Raw genomic sequence first — 23,372 nt, 5'->3', positions numbered from 1 at the left:
CTGGCTATATTCTCTTAAGTCTTAGGACTGAGCTGAATCTTTTAAATTTCTGACGAACAAAATCATGCGAAATAATGAAAAATTCTCAAAAAATGTCTGTGTATGTATATATGTAAGTATTCAACATACACCACAAATTTATTCAGGCAATTGAACTCTCCGTTGCCGTATGAATTCAATTGCTTCGTCATTTTCTTAAAAGTTGTGGCACACCGTCTTCCCTCCCGCAGCGCATATGCCGCAATAATTTCAATTTCCTGCCTGAATTCACACATATAACAATGTGGGTCACAATTGCCCTCCATATGGAGACATCGACCAACACACGCACGCACATGCCACATACACACGCATAGAGAAATATGTATGTGTCCAGTCAAGAGCACGAAATACAATACGACAAAAATGGGTAATTGCATTATTCCGACGTTAAATTCGTTGAATTATGAATGATATGTGACGCGAACGCCCCCAACGAGCGTTGCCACACATTTGTACACTTGGTATTGAATGTATTGGGCGCTGTTGGCAACGCGCGACAGTTATCGTCGTGACGGGGGGCGTTCACCGCTGGTGAGCTTTGTAAAATGAAACTGCTGTGTTTCACAATCCACATACCGAGACACACACTCACGCATACATATGCACATGTGGCGTTCTTATTGCTTAAATAAAAAAGAAGAAGAAGGAAGGCAGCAAAAGCAAAAAGTTGAATAGAAGCAGTAAAATAATAAATTTCTCTCCTGCCCCAAATGCCACACGTGTGTGATTCTTGTAATGGAGCGCTTGTAGCTTCATATGTGGCATGTGCGCACACACACATACATCCTACTTGTGGTTGGTAGCGCCAATATTCCAATTCGCCATAATTTCCGTTTCATTTTCTTTGTATGAAACCTAGTCCCAAGTTTTATGTTGTTGAAAAAGGACGCGACAATTATTCGACTTCGAGTTGTAGTTCTGCATTTCCAACGGTCGGATGACGGGGCGAAAGCTGAAAATTTATATAACCAAGTTAAGATCTGCCGTATCATGCAACTACACAAGTGTGAAAGCCACAACCGTTAGCAGATGTGTGTATGTGTTTGTATGTTGCCACTTTGGTAATATACTAAATCGTTGGTGAAAGGAAGGGTGGTAGAGCAGAGGAAATTGTCCGTTGTGTCAAAGAAAAAAAAACAATATTGGTAATAATATTACTGTATTTGAACGACAATAAAATGCCAGTCCACAGCGATTTGTGCGAAGGGAAACTCACGTTAACACATCGAATAAGGCCTGGCTACTGTTAAATACATACATATGTACATGGAACATTTACTTCTATAAACTGTGTGTTATGACATATGGAAAAGAAATGAAGTGAGTTTTCGGTCAATAGATGCATAGAATTCGACCTGTTCGATGTTTAGTTGGATACTTCGAACAACAGTTTTCTGAGCAGAGCTTTTAGTTTAGCTGTTTCCAAAACATTGCTGGAACTTGGTAATTCATGCATTGCTTTAAAAATTGACCCGAAGATATCTAAAGTAAAATTATAGACCACTTTGAGAATACTCTTAGCTAACAATCCACATGGCTTGAAAAAATATTGTACACTACCAGTAAGTTATATATTAAAAGAAGGCAGCTTTCACTTGCCAACATTCAACTTCAGCACTGACTTCTTAAACCTTTTTTTTTTGATTTGTTAGATAAGAAATGTACAAGTATGTATCAGCAATCCCCAGTCCATTGACGCGGGGCCAACTAAATCTAAATATCGCAAATATGAACGGTTTTTAGTTTTTCGAAATTTGTTTAATGTCTGAAAGTGGAAATAGAAGATGGCGGACCCTGTATATCGCACAAGCTATGTCAATCTCAGAATATCGTATTTGAAATTGGTCTGAGTGATCAAGTATGCTTGGACTTGACAGTAATAATACTATACTACAATAAAAATTGTTTCTAAGCCCTTCCCAGTTTCCTTTAAACTACTTACCATTGGTAGTTTCCGCTATTTCGATAATTTCGAAGCGTTTGGTTTATAGGCTAGATAAATTTTTCCTAGAAGCCTCAAGAAGGTTTTAAGGTTTAGTATGAATATTTTTTCTGTTCTGATGTTATAGTCACTCATAGGTCTTGTAGAACATTATTATTGACAGTAGGCAGATATTTAGAGAAAGCTTTAATCAATTGTCTAGGCTGAAGCAAATTAACAATTCCAATCTCTGTTAAACAAACTCTGGGGACATAAATAACTCTAAGCAAGTTATTTTTAAAAGAAAATTTCTACAAATCTGAGCTTGGATATGCCAAACCTTGTGATAATACCTTATGAAATAAAAAAAATTTACATCCAAGGACTTGAGTTGGTTCTGTCAGCTATAGTGGTTCCATCTGAAGAATTTCTTCGAAAGTTGTAGCGATGCCTTAGATAATTCTGACAAATTAGCAGCTTCTTGAAAAAAAAACTATGTGCATAATTTCAGATCGATATCTCGAAAAGTGAGGAACTTGCTCGCGTATATACAGACAGAGGGTCATGGCTAAGTCGACTCCGCTCATAACGCTGGTAATTTTTATATTATATATATGGTATTTATAGGTTCTACGATGTTTTGTTTTAAGTGTTACAAATATCACGGCAATCTTAATATATCCCGCTCAGGGTATAATAATCATCAAAGAAGTCTGAATGCGTTAAGCGATAAACAAGTAAACCCAATCTAAGCATGTTGGGTCTCGAATTTGTATGATATCTAAGACATTGAAGAGTGATGTGATTTCAATTAAAATGGTTTGATGTAGCAGTATGTGTGGTTTCAAATTTCTGATTATTTTCCGAACCGTTAATTATTAATTTTAATATGAAATGCTCACAGCAGATCCATATTATCATCACAAACTGCTAATTGGTTTCTATCTCCGTAAATCCGATAATGCTATGGCAACGCTTATACTTTTTTATATATGTATGTGTTCATCGCTGTCAGAATCAATTATAAATTCATTAAATTTTAAGCTGCCAATATTTGTATCCTAACCTAAAATGACTGCCTAAATCATCGGCATAAATACATAGGCAAACATATTACTAGCCAACGTTTAAACAAATTGCTATAATTTTATCGATTTATTATATAGTAATTATTAGTATTTGAATTCTAATGTGCCTATATTAATGAGTATATGTGCAGTTTTTCACTGAAATGCCTTTATTTGTTTAACCGACTAAATTTAGCGAACATTTTATTTTCGCAAAAAAAATCCTCAAACGTGTTTGTTTAACGGGTACAACAACACGAAAAAAAATTAAAAATTATTTTTGTATTTAATTTACTTATGCATATGCGCGGCTATAATAAATCACCTGCGTTAAAATGAGTTGAAATTAAATAATAAAGGTAGGCTTAAGTTCGGTTGGAAGAGAAAATTGAATACAATCGAAAGTTGTAAGGTTTTGAAGAGTCAGAAATATACCGTACTGTTTGTAAAAAAATATAACACACTTACTTAGTTTACTTAAGTTGTCTCGCTTACTATTTCAGATATCTATTTCATAGAAAACTGCACGAGACGGTTTATTTTCTCCATATCAGGTATATTAAGGCTACAGAAAAGTATGAACCGATGTTTATAAGTTTGTTAGTCGGATAGAAAGAGAGATTTTGAGATCATTGGTTTATACATAGATATAACCGATTTACTTCAATTTAGCTGGTTCAGAATGGCGATATCCATAATATTTTCTGTTCCAACCTCCTAATTATTATATTCTTATAGCAGAACTTGCGGCAACCTTCCGAGTAAAGATGTCTATGGGCAGCTGATGCAGGAGTATATTGAGCGCATTTATCGGACATGACTTAATAAACTCGGTAACCCTGCCCAGCGTGCCCTCTGCAATAAATTTAATTTCCTGTTATTTCAGTGTTTATTGATGTTAATGCTGGCCACTAAACCAGTGCTCCATATGTTATGTCAGAATTGGTCTAATGACCACCGTATACATCCACATTACTATATGTATTTGGTTAAGACCCCAGGGCATGTAAGCTTTAATTGTTCGTTTTTCAATGCTAATTATCCTAATCAGTTTGGTATCGATTTGAACCCCCAGGTATTTAGCTAAGGGGGACAGAGAAATTGTTGTATCACCGAATAAGGGAAGCTTAAATTGAGATATTTTGATTTATTTGCAAAAAGCATAAGATCCATTTTACTACAGTTAACACCTAATCCGTTGTTCGCGGCCCATAGGTACAACATTTGTAGGGCTCTTTCCATAAGCTCACTGATTGTGGAAAGAAATATTTCTGAAACCATCAACATTATATCCTCCATGTGTATACCATAAGCCTCATAATTTATTTATCTATGTTAACTTTTATAACTCTCTCGATTTCACAGTATTAGAAATAACTGTCAATTGCACAAAGCATTAATTCTTTTGTGCAACATGAAGTGAGAGTATAAATAATATTGAATATATCTATATATAATATGGAATTGAACTTGTTTTGATTAGCGAAAATCGAATTGTTTGTATTAGTTATGCAAATTAAATGCTAATTAATCTATACTCAATTGAAATATTGGTGAAAATTAAGTTTTATTTGAAATTTAAGTTGAAGAAGACATATATTATTTATTACTAATTAGTTGTTTAAGCTGTTTTTGTAGGAAAATTTTCGAATGCAAAGTGTGGTTTGGACTGTCGGTTTAGTTTTCATATGAGGTTTTCTGAATATTTAATTTCTTTTTTATTATAAACAAAGATACATTTGGTGTAGTTATAATTAATGCATATATTGAGCGTATTTAAAATTTTAACATAAATTCTTTTTGCACGAAACTACTGCTTGATTTCATAGACTTAAAATTTATTTGCAAACCACTTTATCAAATTTTCTCATATTTTTCGAACTCACTTGGTTGTAGCAGCACTTGTATGTTACTGAAAATTACATCATTACATTTGTTCTGTGCATTTTCGATTCGTTAGAAGAAGGCCTCTCATTTCTAGGAAACTTAAAAATTTCGTAGATATTTTAAACCAAAACCAGTAACGCGTTTTAAAAGTCTTAAACTTTTCCTTATAGCGGAATCTTAAGTAGAGTTCAGAACATTGAAATGTTCATTGAACAATGATAAATTTGACTAAGAAAAAGACCGTGGTTTTTAATTTGATATCGAAACTATTTATTAATTCAGCGAATGGTGATACAAAGATGAACAGAAATTCGAAAACCGTGTACAAGTCGCTTAAAAGTTAAAATAAGGTTGACGCGTCACTAGATATAGCTTCAAGCTACTACTTCCTTATCAGACTCGTTTGGGTGCTGTCGATGAGTCGATGAGCTAGCTCGTCCGCTCAGATCGGAATAGGAATTAATTAGATTCCTGTTGTCATCTTGCGTTCTAGCACCGGACCTCGCGTGCGCTTAACAGGCTTTGGTCGACGACCAGCCTCTGCACGACAGCGAGATTCCTCTGTCTTATAACAGAACGTAGGATGATCTATTGAATCAATTGCCCTTAGCAAATTATATCTTGTCGCAAACGTAAGAGTTCTAACTGTACATTATCCAATAAGCATTTTTGCTATAAGGCTAAAATCAAGTCGGACGTAAACTGCCAAAGTTGGATGGAAAAAGGTGAGGTGGAAACATCCAGGCACTTTCCACTTCTTTGTCCAGCTTTTGCAAAACTGAGGTTGAAACATCTCGACTGTCATACCTTCGGCGTACCGGGAGCCATAGCCAAAACTGACATTAGCCGCATTAACAAATTTGTCAACGGCTCAAAGTGCTTCGTTGATTTATAAAGATCAGTTTTATAGAATTTAGGTTCCACAATGACGGGCTATTTTTGACTATTTAATCTAACCTAACCTAAAATTATCCGTCATATGGTTCATAGCAAATTATTTGGCCGTTACGTAGCCTGATGTCTAAGTACGCATGAGCGAAAAGTTCTGTGAGCAGTTCGAATTAGTCCGTTATGTATCAGATTTAGTTTAGGAAAGGCCACGCGCATCGCCAACTGAAATATTGGCATCGGTGAAGTCGCCAGGAGCATGGCCAGCTGACGTACATTTTTTTAGAACGCACTCTTTCTTTAAACGACCAGGTCTTAATCCATTGTCTCCTTAAGAACATGAGATATTTACTCCAGATGTGTAAGTTCTGACCTCGACTTGTGATGTTCCCTGCATTAAGTTTGTTGAATTACACGATTACTAAGAAAGCATTAAACCTTGTACTCGCTGATGTTACTTACCTAATTTAGAAAAACTATATTTTTGAGACTTGAGTTTTCTCAAAATTGCAAAATTATTGTAGTATTCGACCAATACTAGGTCGCAGGCTCATTCACGAAATAACTTATTCAATAACGAACTCTTTGTGCTATCTATGACTTTTCGTAAATTCTTGGATTAAATGTGATCGAAAGTTGGCTAAACGAAATTTATAGGAACCTAAAAAGCTTTCAAAATCCCGTCAAGGTTATATATACTATAATAAGGATGATATGGTGAGGCCGTTGTTTATTTTGAAAAATCTTCGGCACATTTTAACTAAAAAATACCACAAAAGTAGTGAAGTTGAATTTAATACAATATATTATATATAAGTAATATAACCAAACATAATTTTTGCGAAATGCACCCATATAATTTAGATAGATTTAAATATTTCTCACACAACTAATGCTTCCCCATATTTTCATTACTTAACACATAACGGCAATGGCATACGCATACGAGTATAAATGCACAAAGCTCTCCGTAATTCCGGTGCAAATTGTGTTGCGTGAGTTCATTTGGATCGATGAGGTCGCCTTGGTCACACATATTCCATTTCATGCCACACTAATTATAATTCCAATTTATTTAGTATATTGTACAATATGAAATTCTTATTTGCTTTCGTTTGTAAACTAATATCTACCAACTAATGTGGATATTTTTCGTTATTGTGGCAGTCTGCACAAAATAAACAAAATATTAATTTCATTAGGTTCGACGTAGTCAATGTGTACAGAAAATATTTAGTTGATTCGTTTGTTTTATTTCACTGAAATACAATATGTAATTGCATATATGGTATATTTATTATGTACATCTCTAAAATATTTGATAGCAAGCACACCCTGCAGGGATATGATCTTTTTTCATACAAAAATATGTATTTTGATACCCTGAACAGGGGATATTAACTTTGAAACGTTGTTTGTAAAATCCACAAGTAAACGTTGCAGACCATATAAATATATATAAATAATCAGCGTGACGAGATAAGTTGATTTAGCCCTGTAAGATAACTTCACGAAATTTGAGATGGATTATTGCCCAAGACAGCGCTACAACATCTGCTAAACTGTTCTAGAACGGAGTACTATATCAAAAAGCTGTCATACAAACTGAACGATCAAAATCAAGTTCTTGTATGGAAGTTTCTTTATTTGTGAAAGGTATCATCAGTGAAACTGAAGTTAACATTATTTCTTGTTTTTTATAGGTTTATGTCTTCGGTCCGAAATAATCATTTTCATACTAGCCCAAAACAGATTCTAAACTGTCGGACTCAATTTATATTTTAGTATCAATTTATTTTGGAATTTGTACAAGTTGTTCGTTTTTTTAAGAATGCTGATGCGTCAACGGGACTATGCCCTCGTTTAGAACAAGCTTTCAAAAAAATTATTAAAATTCTGTATCTTTTTCGAAGATAACTCCCAGACAGTCATACTTGATTCCGCAATTTTTTTTCTCCAAAATTGCGTCGAAAGGCACAGACTTTTGATCTTCCCAGTCTCAATATCTTTACAATGGGGTCATGACCCCCTCTTCGTAGCGTTAGTGTATGTATTATATTAACTATCTATTACAGTTACATCAATAAGACTTAGTGAATACATTAAATGTCTTGATATGAAAATAAGAAATATCGGGTAATAACCATATCCAAATCCTATATAGCAGTATGCCTTAAAACTACTGAAAGTACAATAGACCTTTGAACAGAAACACCATAAACGTAATAATATATAAATGAGAGGTTGCAATCTTCCTTCATAGAAATTGGACTGTGGGCGTGGCACCGCCTATTTTTAGGATATATGTAATATCTCTTAAACTATTCGAATGATTTTAATTAAATTTGGTGCATGACTTTCTCACAACCTGATATTAGCAAAGATCAGACTCTATACATGCCCACTTACCATATAACGCCATTTTTAACTTATGCAGCACTTTACTTTACGAATGAAGTACTAATGACGGTATCGGAACAAAACTAAGCTCGAGTAGTGCTTGCGATAAGTTTCCATCAGGCTTTCGATTTCCTTACATTGGTTTACGACTGACTTTATACATTATATGTTAATTGCTCAATATTTGAAATATTTTAAATATACAATATTAATTAGTAGTAGAACCATCTCATAGTTCCAATAAAGGAACTTTGGCTCGACTCTCGATAGCTATCAGGTTAAATATTTCACTTAGAATACTACGATTAGGTTTTAATAATTTGTGATATCGGTCTAAACCGGGGGAGCTTTAATTTAGTATGAGGAAAATTTTGATTTCAATCAATTAGGTTGACTTACTTCTAAATGGTTCATAGAAGAATTGAAGTTTTGTATGCAAAAATTATCTTCTTTACTTTTTTATACTCTCGCAAGATGTATAATAACTTAATTCACCTAAAACTAATTTAGATAGATATGTAGTTATATTAATCAAAATAATCAGGGTGATGAATTGAGTTAAACTCCGGATCTCTGTCTGTCCGTGAAAGTCATGAATTGGGTAGAAATAGAGATTTTGGAATGAAACTTAGTACACATATTGCTTGGCCCTCCGAGGAGGTTGGTAGCTGAGATGGACGTTATCGGACCATTGCCACGCCTACAAAAAGTTTTTAAACGAAAACCTATAAAGTATAATAACTAAGCTCTAAATTAAGCCGAAAAATGTAAGAAAAGTTAAGCTGAAAAATCTAAAAAATTTTGAAAAGTTGGCGTAGCTCGCTTTTATATAAGATGTTCGACTGGCTCTTTCCTTTTTACACTCTCGCAACATGTTGCTACAGAATATAATAGTTTTGTTCACCTAACGGTTGTTTGTATCACTTAAAACTAATCGAGTTAGATATATATCCGGGTGACCGTCTGTCCGTCCGTCCGTCCGTCCACCTGCGCCCACAAAACGCCATTAATCAAAAACGAATAAATTGCCATAACTAAGCTCCATAATAAGATACAAGACTGGTTTTTGGTATACAGGATCCCATTACGGAGGGGCATCTGCCCCTTTGAAATGGTGAAAACCTATATTTTTGGATCTACTTAACCGATTTCAACCAAATTCGGTACATAATATTCTTCTCATCTATCTTATAGAGCAAAAATGGGCGAAATCAGATTACAACCACGCCTATTTCCCATATAACACCATTTTAAATTCCATCTAATTTTCTCACTTTCCAGTATGCAAATCAAGCAACAATGATTATATCAGGGTAAAAGTTTGCGTGAAAAATTGCTTTTAAAGTATGCCACCTTCTGATCAAAAATTGTCTAAATCGAACGAGAACTGTTCAAGCCCTTAGGTACTGAATATGTGGACGCCAGTGCTTATAGTAGACTTTTTACCGAAAATATCAGTCAATGTGTCAAATATATAATTTAAATTCATATGATAAAATAAATAAATAAAACTCTCGATAATATGAAAGTCTTTGTGAAATGGGTTGAATCGCATTAATAATTCCTTTAATATAAAATATTGCCAACACCTGAAGTAATTTCCCGGGCTTTGATCTTGCAAGTTGGAAGAGTATAAAATGTTCGGTTACACCCGAACTTAAAACTTCCAACACAAAAACTTTTAAATGAACAAAAGTATGCTTACTGTAAATTGTTAATATGTTAGGTAAGCTTTATTAGTAAATCATGTGATTGACCTATAATTTCGACATAATTAATAAAAAGTAAACCTTTCTTATGCAATTTAGGGAATCAAGTCATTGCAAGTATTTGCATTTATTGCATATTTATTTGGTATCAATTATTAACTCCTACTAATCTGTGGTTTCTACTTATCTTTTGTGTTATTGCAGTGTAATGATACAGGCAGACGGAGAGAAAAGACAACGGTATTAACGATAAACCGAAATAAGCACCAAGCAACCGAAGAATTTACACTGGAGATTAAAATTTTGGGATTCGCATGCATGAAATGCACTTTAAAACCGACAATTTACTAAAATCTGACAATGCCTGTGCATACAAACACACGTCGTTATATTAACAAATAGACTAGATATTGGCTAAAGCATTAAATTAGCAGACATTCGTAAATAAATTAAACACAAAACACTTTAAAAATTAATAAATTACTGACAAGTGCTGAACAAAACGCATAAAATGAACGACAAACTACAACAAAAATGCATTCTAAATACAATAATAGTAACAACAGCACATACATTTTAGCGCAGCAGGACGTGTGTGTTAATAATTTAAACACAGTTTCCTGTTAATTTCGAAATGCCTCTAATTTGAATTGATAATTCAGATAGCGGTGGAATAGAAACGAGCGGCTAAACACACAAATACAGCGAGAGTAAACAGTACACAAACGCTCACATAACCGCCAGTTGGCAAACACGCAGTATTCCCACACACACACACATGCACACACAGTCTCTCGAGTTCAAAAATAAAAATATTTCGATTTCGTAATGGACAAACGTGCTAAATGCAAGCGGTCAAGCGTGGAAATTTGATGTGATTACCGCGTCTGAATGCGAATGCAAATGCAAAAACAAATAAATTGCAACAATAACAACATGAATGTAACCACAAAGTGGTCGATATAGCGCATTTTCAACTAAAAGCCATAATTATATATTAATAATAATAATAACAAGGACAACAGCTGCAACTAATACTAGCTTAGTTTGACAACTATACACATGCACACATACATATATACATATATAAAACATATAAAATACTAAAAGCTATTTTAAGCTCGGCATAAAAATCGAACGCTTCAAAATGTCAGCAAAACCGAAACTATGGGAGCGCTGGCTATACAAATCAAGGTGAGTGAATACAAATACACGTACAACAAAAAAATTTCAACTTCGGTTGCACCAAGGCTATAATACACTTCACAGCTCCATCTTTAAAGCATAAAAGAGTCTACAAATAAATTCTACTTGATTTTGATGGTTCAGTTTGCACGGCAGCTATATGCTATAGTGAACAATTTCTTCGAAGATTCTACCGTTGCCTTGGATAATATTTCATGCCAAATTTCATGAGGATATTTCGAGAAATAAAAAATTTTTTTATACCTAAACTTGATTTTTACCTGCCAGTTTGTTTGGTAGCTATATGCTATAGTGTCCGATTTAAAAAAAAAAACAGTTACGACAAATGAGCAGCTTCTTGGTAAGAAAAGAGTGGATGCAAAATTCAGAGCGATACCTCAAAAATTGAGAGACTACAAGTAGTTCGCATATATACAGACAGACGGAGAGGCCAACATTGCTAACTCGACTCAGCTCGTCACGCTGACCATTTACCATATACATGTATGATTTTATAACATTTTTTTTCTGGGTTTTACAAACCTAATATATCCTGTATAGGGTATAAAAATATATATACATACAACTAAGCATTTAGACACATTTATCTACACCTAAACTATGTTAATGTCTGCGTATAAATGCGCTTTTTCCTAACCAATTAAATTAGTGGGGCTTTAGCAAAGCTTTAAAGTTAACATAATAATGTGTACAAGCAAACACACACACACTAACACGCAAGCATAAAAATTAATGTCTATTACACCAAATTGCTTATGCGCGTGTGTATGTGTGTATGTATGTGAATATGCCAACGCATAAAAAGTGGTAAAATTGAATTGAATTAAAATTGCATTTATTGCAAAGGAAACTTTTGCAAATGCAAACAAATTTAATATTTATTTTAAAACCAGACAAATTGCAATTCAAGTAAATTATATTCATAACTTTTAACTAAACAAAATAGGCAACAAAGTTTATAAGAAGTAGACCGAAGTGATTGAAATTTTTAGATATAGGTATATTGTACTTAATATACAGAAAATTTAATTAAAATAACATAATCTGTGGATTAAAAGGTCTCACTGGTTATTCAGAGAAAAATTTAATAAAAAATAGCTTTTAATAACGGTATTACTGGCACAAATATTTGAAGTATTTCAATTACTGACACTTTCATATATTGAAGAATGCTAATTATATGTAAAAGAAACTAGAAACTGATTTGATATGTAATATTGTTTTTTTCGATGTGAATCACCAAAAAGATTCCATAACGACAATTAGCTCCACGTGAAATGGCCTTTCTATGCGAAAAATCTGATAGGCTGTCGGCGGTATGCCAAACAAAGCATACATAAAACTGGTATAATTGCAATAGACTAACTTAATACAGTATGTGTATATGTGTTGTATAACAAATTGTCTTGCTAGTTAAAAATTTTTTTATATGAACTGCTTTCCCAGGGCAAGACATTGATCTGAAGCGAATCGAACAAGTAAATGGTATAAATCGCTTAAACTGGCATAATTGATTGGAAATATAATATAACTAATAGTTATGTCATTTTAAAAAGTTATCCACATCCCCTCTTGCAATGAGTTTAACCATATAATTCTATTGTTCAATTCACATGGGAGCGAATTGACAATATAGCAAATAAAGCGAGTAAAGAAGTGGTTTATATTACACTAGCAAATATCCAGCCTTCATTGCTTTGTGATGCATATGCATAACTTTCTATAAACTTGTCAAACTAATAATATTTAACTATATTAGTAATATTAATAAAGGTGTGATATCTGACGCCGTTGAGAACGGTACTTCATAAAAGTTAGATTCGAATAATTTGCTTCAACTGTATTTGCCTCATATGAAGAGATTTTTACGACTCTCTGCAAAATACCCGTCTATGGCTGTAATAGCTTCTTGATTCGACGAAAAACGCTTTCGACATCGGTAATTGTTCGGTAATGAACTAACTGATATTTCTTTTTTGTACAACATCTTCTCAGGGTATCGCACGGGTTTACCCGTTTGAAATTTGTCACTGTCTTGCAACTTTACGTAACTTGCCTCATCTTTTTGTATTTGTACCTAACAATCAGGTTCTCTCAGTATATTTTATTAAAAATTAAAGCTTCAATCTTTCTAAATTATACCCCGCTTCGTACCTAATCGCAGCGTAATTATGTGTTTCAATTCGCAGCAGCGTAACATTACTCATCACTTCAGTTTCAGTTTTGCAAATCTGACCGAGATACAAGGTGATTTCCATAGATGCTCAATGATGTTCAATCTTACCAGAAAGACCTTGCTACTGCACAGCTGCTGGTAATTGACTAATGCTTACAGAGCTAATCTGAGGCCCAACAGTTCAGTAGTGCACCACAAGTAGCCAACGGAGCTCCTAATCGTTTCCATTCCGCAGTTAGTGAGACGAAAGTACCCATCCTAGCAAGCTCATCAGCCTTATAGTTTCCTGTAAAACCAGTCTAATCATAAAATAACTTGATGCTAGAGATAAGGGTTCTACACATCCTTTCGGTAGTCTTTAGCGCACAGTCCGCGGACTCAAGGCTAATATCGCTGTCCTACCATCGGAGTGGGTAGTCATCACTCTGCAGAAAAGTGCGCTCCGGAGCAGGAGACCTACTGCTATTCCCATGGCAGTCACCTCCGTTTGGAAGACGCTGCAGTGGTCAAAAAGCATAAAACTGAAGCTGATGGGAAGTTCATGAGAATGTACGGCTCCACCAACCCTCCCAGCAAACTTTGATCCTTAAAAAGTTCACCGCTTCTCCCCACCGGCAAGTTTCTTCCTCCATGTCCACAACATGACTTTCTTAATAGAGGTATCTTTCAGAATGGTATCGATTTATTTAAAAGATAATAATAAATAATTAATAGGCTTTCAAACCATGGAAGAAACATGTTTACAGCTTTTAAAGCATTAGCTCAATGAGTTTACGGAATCATGGTAGACCGTCTGCGTCTCGATTTATAAGAAAATTTCCCACAAGGGGTAGTTTTGGATATTTACTAGGGTTATAGCCTTATGATATATAGTAGTAATATTTTTGAAAAATTAACGGAGTTTTTTCTGTTTTACAAAGCGAGTCATATACAGGGTGGCACACAAAATTGTACCATTTACTCATCGGAGGATATCAAGCAACAAAAACATAACTATAATTTCAAATTTCGTCTTGTCCTTATGTTAAGCTCGCGTCATATGTAGACACATGGTCCAATTCACTATTTTCAAGAGTTCTTGTATTATTACTTATCGCTAATTTCGTATTTTTATATACATTTTACGACGGTAAATACATAACAATAAATAATTACACTTTCACTTGAACACCAGTCAAGGCCTTCTCAGCCCCCTGTGAACATACAAACTCACATTTATTTGACATAGCGACATTTCAGACACGCTGTTGCTTGCCGCTGCTGTTTTTGACGTTCAAACTTTTTCAATAATGGCGTAAAAAATGAAAATTCCCAACGCCTCGAGGCTGTGTAAACATTCTAAAAAATCAACTAAACAAAGAAGAGTAATAAAGCAACAAAAAATTGCACACAATTTGCTGAACTGTTCATGTACTGTTAATGTTTTATTCAACAGTAAACCCCGAAGTTTTTCGCGCGTTGCGGCATAAGGAAGTGGCGACCTTATTTGGCGCATGTACAATACATACTTATATACATATATTTGTACTATTTTTTTGGCGTTTCGGGGAGTCAAAAAGAGATGTGTATAAATAATTTTAATAGAAAAGCGAAATTTCATTTCTATGTCGTTGGTGCCATAATTTGTTAATTCGAGGCACGCACTGCTGTCGGCGCACCAAAATAGCGAAACAAGAAATGCAGCGCCACCGAGCCCTAACGCCTTGCTTATAAATACATATGGATAAGACGAAAAGTAGGCAAAAACCCCACTTCCGAGCAACGTGAGCTGATGAAGCGCTCAGCTGCAGGCGCAGAAGTCTCTGGTAAAAAATGGCGATGCCTGTGGGCGGCAAATGCGTCAGCGACAGCGGTCAGCTATGCCAAGAGATTAAAAATTCCTGAAATGTCCGTGGCGAAATAATTACGTGTCGTCGCCATTTTGTACTTCACGTATTTTCTGCATTTTTCTACATTTTCATCATTTTTATTACTTCGTTTTTCCAAAAGTACATTTGCTGAAAAGGAATTGATGAGCGTAAAAAGCAACCCTGCAGTAAATTTTACAAGCGCAACGCATTTTGAAACTGCTTACGTTAATGTGAAGAATTATTACGAAATGTGAAGATTAGAAAATACTGAGGGTTACCGATGAGGAAAACGGTTTTCTATCTCAGAAGTAAGTCAGGAGTCACGAGTGACGTCCAACTGCTGCTAACTTCAACGAGTTTTATTAAGACTACTCTTAGGACTTGCTCTGTTGTTGGTAGAGTATGCTCTCACCTATACATAGATATTAAGCAAAGTTATTTAAAATAATGTGATTAGCACTAACGAATACATGAAGTCGCAGGTGTCTCGATAAATTTCCGTTCTACCGAAGTGAACTTAAAATCAGTTGAACGTTCGAGAAGTCTTCTCAAGGTCATTTGCATATGCGAGCTTTGTTTTACGGTTGGGTTTATTCGCACTTGTGTAGTGTCTCATATTTCTGTTCGGCTGAACTTCAATAAAAGATGTCTCGAGGAAACCAGCAAAGTATATCTTTTTGTTTTTCACGTGATGACAACGCAAATCGAACTATACTTACTAATACGATGCGGAGATCCGAACTAGTAGTTTCAATAAGGTCACACCAAGCGGATCAGGTTGTTAGAAGAGTCAGCTTCAGAGGTCATGCAAAAGGACGGTAAGTGCCATACAAGAGCTAGATAGAATTCTCACGAAATCTGGTTCTACGTTTCAAAATTTATCATCTTCTGTGGAACACCCTGTAACTGCGGAGAAGCGGTCTACGGCACAGCACTACATGCAGCAAGGATGCAGCAAAAACATTTTACGACATGTACATGACCCGCATAACTAATCCCATCGATGATGCGGCGAATCACATACACACACGCACGCTTTTACAAAGCCTCTAACGTGACCAACTATCCGAACAGCGCATTTCAAAAGAGGCAAAGTAGAGAAGTCAAACACCATGGCCGCGCTGTGTTGAATGCGGCGATTTGAAAGCGATTTAACTGCGATAATAAAACAGTACGTACAGCTATGCGGCGGACACGGCCCTACCTACGACGGACATTCGATTTGTAGTCGAGCTGCAAAGCAAGGCAAGAGCCGGGGTGGCGTCGCTCAGCACGAATGAATGAAATAAGCGCTGGGCAATGCCAAACGGCATGCAGATGAATGCCAATTCTTCGCAGTTTGGCCTATGCACATATCTTACTCCTGCCAGTTGCCTGTCTCTGGCCTACAGAGGACGCTCCGACAATTCTACGCTGCATTTGCGCTGATGGCTTTGGCTCAGCTGTGGCGCAACATGAGCATGTTTGCGTTTCACAAGTATTTGTCTGCGCCAAGGAAGCGGGAACACAGTGACAATACACCTTAGTATTTGGAACGAAAATGGGAAATTGCATGACTCAATGGATGTGTGAGCGCGCGTGTGTTTTGCAGCAAGTAAGTGGGCAGGCGGACAAGTGCGCTAGTGTGTGAAAAACGGGCATTTTCGCCAAAGACCATTTATAAAATAGACACTCAGATTTTTAGAATGCACGTAAAAGCCAACAAGTGAACGTTGGCGATTACACTGTCATGTTGCTACACACGACTGCGGACAATTTGACGCATGCACATGACGCAGTGTGAGTTTTAGGAATTTATTCAGAACCCCTCGAATAGTTGAACGCTTGAACTGTGTGACGTGCCAAATTTGAAGTATAATGTTATGTAAATAATGTAAATTTTCAACGAATTGGTATGCTAAGCTTCACCATAGATAGGTAGGTGGTACATAGAGTGGCTGTCCGACAACGCACCTGGTAAATTCCCTTTACTCTATTATGTCCTCTATGCAACACCCTGTGCTTCTGATGAAGTTCAGTTGTATCTGTGCAACCTCCGATACGTCGTCAAGAATCCCTCGACCGGCATATGCGTCATATATTCTTTTCGTGCCACATTTGCCTGCTTGTTGAGCAAGTTATGAAAGACTCAGCTATATTTATTTGTGGACGAAACAACTACAAGTAGCCGAAGATATATAAATTCTCCTGCTATACAGTTACCAGAAATTATATTCGTTGCATTTTATAATTTCATTGTTTGTGCTTTAAAACCCAAAACTTTTTACATAAATACTTCGGTGTAAATGTCGATTCTTAAAGTAGAAGCCTTTGTATGAGCGCGAGCGACAATTGCATTGACTACGCTCGCTCTTTGAAGTCATGTTACTTTTTAAGTTCCCCTTGTCTTTCTCATATATTATGCCACGCATCTAAAATTGAATAACTTTCTTTATTTACTTTAGTTTTCCAAGTTTGTAATAAATTGTAGTATAAATGTCGCAGACATTAAATATTAACGCTTAAACACACACACAAACGCACATATATTTTACAGCTCCATAACATTTTATGCAAAGACTTTATTATTGTCCAAGTGTTAATAAACTAGAATCAATATGATATACTACAAATTCAATAAAGCCCGACATTGTTAAACCAAGAGGCGTATGCGATGAAACTTGTTGATGCATACTTGACGGAGCAAATGGCCGCACTGTGTGGGTCAAAGAAGAGGGTGATAGTGCGATCGATATACAATATATGTATATACATATAAGCAAAATATTATATATAGGAAGCAAACAACATCGAAGAGGACAAACTGTCAATTGACCAGCCAGCCAACCAACTCCCGTTAACTACCATCCACTTGCGTATAACGGACAGTAAAAAGTGCTAACTTATTAAAATTTCAAATCACTGCTATTACGATTTTGAATTATTCATTGACATTTGTGGTTGAAACTTTCATCTATATACACAGTATACTTACTATTTATGTATTTCCGTACTTGCCACGCGCTAAGTGTATATTTAACGACTGCGTACAGACATCTATGTATATATATATATATATATATATACACAGCATATATATATATATATATATATATATATGTATACATACATACAGTTATAAATACACACCGCCTACAAAGTTACCGGGTATCGGCTATAACCGTTTCACTTGCCCTTTGAGCGTTTGTCCTGCTGACTGCGGTGAAAGCACACTTCCTGCCACAAAAATAGCGGAAGTCACAACGCAAAATAAAATAACGACTGCGGGCGTGAGATAAAAAGACATATGTATCTACACAGCAGTAAGCAATACAATATAAATATATAGCATACTTGGAAATTATGTATATTGTCTTGTTGTTGTAATTTTGCTTTAGACGCTAGTTTATTGCTTTAGTTGTAATATTTTTTAGATAGTGGCTTATTATTGCTGTTGTTGGTAATTTCTCAAGTGATTAGTGAATTGTTGTTATAATTTTTGCTAAGCGGCATTTATTATTGTTGCAAATTTAGTTAAAAACAGCAATGTTTGGTTGTTTTTGTCATCTTTTCTTTTGAAGACAGTGCATTGTTGTAATTGTAATTTTTGTTAAAATATAGTGTATTGTTGTTGTTGTAATTTCTTAAAAGAAATTTGTATTTTTTATTGTTGTTGTAATTTGTATAAAGAAAATTGTGTTTTGTTGTTGTTGCAATTTTTTTTAAATCAAAGAGTGTACTGTCTTTTTGTTGCAATTTAAGTGAAGAAAAGCTCGTACTGTGGTTGTACATGTAGTTATTAAAAAAACAACCTGTTGTGTAATTGTTGTTGTAATTATTTTTAGGAGAGAGTGTTTCTTTGTTTTGTTGTAGTTTTTCTAAAAAAAATTGTTGCTGTTGTAATTTTGTTTAAGAGAACAAAATTTTGTTGTTGTAAATTTTCTTAAATCAAATCGTGTGTTGTTGTTGTAAATGTTTTCAAGTGTACCGCGTTCCCCAAACAACAAGCGGCATATTTTAGTTAGTGGACACTTTTATACTTGCCACTTGAATACTTTCAATACTTTCGACCCAACCTCTGCACCCCTCTCTCCCCTAACTTTTACTCCAAGGCCAAACGCTTTTGTTGCGTGATACTACCATATATATATGTAAAGCATCTCCATACCTTAGACTCTTCTTTAATACTCGTATATTTGTCTGTTCTCTACATAATTCATCGCGCCTGCCAGTCGATAAATTGCTTAACTGTCCGTCCGTTCGCCTGTCGGTCGCGCGCTGTGTCTCTGCTGCCATAATTTAACTTACGCAGTCTGCAGCCGCGTCACTTTAATTCGCAACGCTCACTTCGCTCTTTTTCACTGTGTTACTGCCGCTATTCCCAACTCCCCTTTCATCTAACTTACTGCCTTCAGGCCCGTACAATAGCCACTTCAATGTGTGTGTTTGTGTGGGGATTTTTCTCTTTTTTTCCAAGCATGTGCTGGCATTTTGTTGTGCGTTTTGTCTGTTTATTTATTTAGCTCTTATCGCTCTAGCATACTTGTTGGCAGTCGAGTGTCTCACTCGCTGTCGCGCATAAATATTCAATTCTGATTTATTTCCTTTATATCCTGCTAGCATCTCTAGCCAATATCATTGTCGCCCGCCCGATACTCACTGTGTCAATGTAACATACATACGTGGGTGGTCCGATAAGTACTAGAGAAATTTGCTCTCAAAATTTCTGTCAAAGCGGCCTCTTAGCGTTATTTTTTATTATAAAAAAGAGCAATATCGGTCGTTGATTCGATTCCCTTTGGGAGAGAATTCGCGCAGTGACATCGACCGCTGGGATACTATGCAGTAGAAAGCCCAAAAGGCCGTGAGACCAATTCCAATCGTAAAGTAACAGAGCCAGTAACTGACCATTAACTACCTAAAGGAAAAAAATGGTTACAGAGCTCTACCATGTCGAATTATTAGACCAATTCGACGCCACCAGAAAACTAAAAACGTATTGATAAATCAATCACAATTTGTTGAAAAATTAATCACAATTTTTAAGATTTTTCTTTTGTTGGTGACTTATCGAACTGACCTCGTACATACAGCTGGCGATTGCGACCTGCTCGACAACGGCCTAACATCATTTCCTAGTCTTACTCGTTCTTCACCACAGCTTTGCTGTCTAGTTTACTAAGGAAAACAAACTGACTTCATGAATGCGAACCGCTGGCGTCCTTGATACTTTTGTCATTTTTTCCTATTTCCTACACAAATCCACAAATATATGTATATTTCTCTCTCCGCCGTCAATAGTCTCATGCTTTTGGTTTATCCCACGCACAAAGTTCTCATTTCTTTCGCTACAGCTTTTTTCTGCCTGTGGCATCACTACGGCGTATGGCCGTCATCAATTCGTAACTTCAAGAGCACCCCGCACAAACTTTGCTGCTTCTTTTGATGGCTACACTGATTTGATTTACTATAGATATCCTTATTGTCCTTATTGTCAAACGCGTGCTTCTACTCATTTTCAAATCGGATTTCCTTCTTGTTTAGTCTTCTTATTCGGCCTCGCCTTCTTGAGTGCAAAGTGCTTATCTCTCGCGCACATTCGTCTGCGTCTTCATAGAGTCACTGAATTATTTCACATTATTGAATTTTTCGAATTCACAATTGACTTGCGTTCTGGGCAAAATGCGTCGAAAGGTTTGTCGGTTTGTCTGCCCGCACTGTTATGTATTCGAAAATGAGTTTGAAATTTACGTAAAGAATATATTTCTCGGTAACTTTTACACTCACTCCCTTCGTAGACAAATGTACATATCTATATATTGAACGATTGACTAGGATTTGAATTAATATTTATACGGTTTTAATAAACCTCCTTAAATTACGCGCATTTTATTGGTTTTCCAAACTGCGTAACTTCGCCAAAGTGGAACAGGAAAGAGAAAGTACTTTTCCGTTTAAAATCTTAGTCGAATGGAAAATTTGTAATGATTTCCTTACAACGACGCATTAAAGTATATGAAGCGATAAGTCAATAAATATGGCACAAATTAAATGAGCTTCGCGATTACTCGGCTAAAAAACTGAGTAAAAGAATATAAACTTCATTTAATTTATGTAATAGAAAAAATCTTAATGAGATTATAATAGCACCGTTTTCTTCTTAGTTAAGCGATCCACAAAAGAACACTTGCTAATATAAAAAACACGTTTATACTTTTGGCTTTGAGCCAGGTTGCTCGTAAAAAAGAACGCTATTCGGAATTCAGAAGTACTATATACCGCATATTTTCGTACAATCTGGACAATCGCAGCCAACATCGCTTTAAATATAGCATAACAAAAAATACTAACATTGCATTATTTCTTACTTTCTTAATTTATTAAATAAAACTTATTCCGAATAAATCCTGTCTTTTATTCCTAAGCATAACTCTTGACTAATATCTTTGGAGTCTATACCCCAAAGTGTTATTAGTATGATCTTTCTACAGAGGTCTACAAATTTTTAGTTGACCCCAAATGACTAATTATTGTTACTGTTCAAACAATTTTTCTGCGAGTTTTTTTTCAGGCATCACATAGGTTCGACTAAAACTCTATCTCGTCGCTGAGAATTCGCACAGTTATCAGGATCGTTTCTGCAAAAAAAAGGCGGTAATACAGATTAGTTAGACATCTTTTGTATTACATAGAAAAGTTTTCTGTCGGAGGAACCTATTATAGAGAGGAAAGTTAGAGATAACTGTCAAACTAGCTGTCAAAATAAAAACCTTTGTTTTATATTTATGTTCACTATACTTTGCCTAAGTTCACATAGAGACTTTCATCGAAATATCGTTTAGAAGTATGAAGTTTAATTCTAAAACTCTCCCTTAGTTTGGACAATGAAATATTTACTGTCATATCATTTTCAGAAATTTTCCACTCTACAACTCTGAAAACAGGTATTTTCTGATGACGTTTGTATGCCAAAGATATTATGAGTCCACAATTTTACGAAAAAACTAAAAACAAGGCCTACTTCCCTAAAGGAAGTGAGTCCAATTTTTGACAGTGCAAGTCCGAATTTAGAGTTTGGACATAGAGTTTGGAGAAGAACGCAGGAGATATTCGGAACTACTTGCCGTTAGCAAAGTTCTTCTTGCCGCAATACTAGGGTTGTTGCTAGACATTCTCAAGTAGGCATTCATGCGGTAAGGTAAGAAGAGTGAGGTGGAGACATCCAAGGTAAAAGAGGGACATTGTCCAGCCTTTGCAAGATTGAGAATGAAAAATCTCGGCAGTCTTACCTTCGGTGAACGACGAGATATAGCCGAAACTGACATAGGCTGTCTCAGAAAGTTTATGATAGAATCAAAGCGGCTTGTCGATTTATAAGGAACTTATGATCTACTATAAAAAAGTTTAAGGTAACACAACTGAGCGGCATTTTAAGCTGTCCAAGTGAAATCTATGTTAGGATGGACCTCATAACCTAACCTAATCTAACACCTTCTAGAGTAATAAAATCGGTCAGGAAGAGGCAGATTACTTAATCCAACTATGGGAAATATATATCTTTACGAGAACTAATATACTATCGCTATCTGTTTCAATCGTATATATAAGGCTCTCTGTATTTATTGAAATCCATTTAAATCATATCCATAAATCATCACGGCGATTAGTATAAGAATTTTTGACTCTTCGATTTCACGTTAACTCGACAGCATTCAACGAAATTCAATGCAATCAAAAGTTTCCAAAGAAATACAATGAAATATGAACTTTCTATTATTTCTACAATGCAAAAAGTAAAAGTGTATACGACACAAACAACAATGTACACATAATAAAAAATGGCGACATCAGAAATACATAATACAGCACATAGTGCCATCGAACTTTACGCAACAAAAATGTAAATTCGCTAGCGGAAAATCAAATTGGATTGAACTTTGCGCGCAACTTTCCAATGCCAACAACAAAAATAAGAAAAAACTCCCGTTAACAACTCGTTTGGAATTTAATACGCTGCTGGTTTTGCGGCGAAAACGTAGCGGACCGTTAAGGGACTAGTGTGCGCTTGATGCAAAACCTTAAAATTCCTATTCCCTTTCCCCCGCGGTGTTGGTATTGTATTTCGGCAGAATGCGCGGAGAGCCGCCAATGTGAATGGAAAGAAAATATGCCTGAATCAACGGAAAATTATAAAAAACCATAAATTATATGCGCTCAAAAATGAAGACAACAACAACGATAAACAAC

At 35.5% G+C, this 23,372-nt stretch overlaps 1 protein-coding gene across 1 annotated transcript in view; it reads left to right on the top strand.

Annotated features, from left to right (window-relative positions):
- Tmtc2 (Transmembrane O-mannosyltransferase targeting cadherins 2) overlaps positions 1-23,372 on the top strand; it is a 195,408-nt gene that overhangs the window by 25,242 nt on the left and 146,794 nt on the right. Inside the window, exon 2 of the mRNA XM_036366763.2 lies at positions 10,119-11,108. Coding sequence (XP_036222656.2) covers positions 11,062-11,108 — 47 coding nt within the window. The 5' untranslated portion in view covers positions 10,119-11,061. The remainder of the gene's footprint in view (positions 1-10,118; positions 11,109-23,372) is intronic.

The sequence above is a fragment of the Bactrocera oleae genome, chromosome 3 (assembly GCF_042242935.1).
Source record: "Bactrocera oleae isolate idBacOlea1 chromosome 3, idBacOlea1, whole genome shotgun sequence".
Classification (NCBI taxonomy): domain Eukaryota; kingdom Metazoa; phylum Arthropoda; class Insecta; order Diptera; family Tephritidae; genus Bactrocera; species Bactrocera oleae.
The sequence above is the reverse complement of the archived record's forward strand: the minus strand, read 5'-3'. Positions and strand labels throughout refer to the sequence as shown.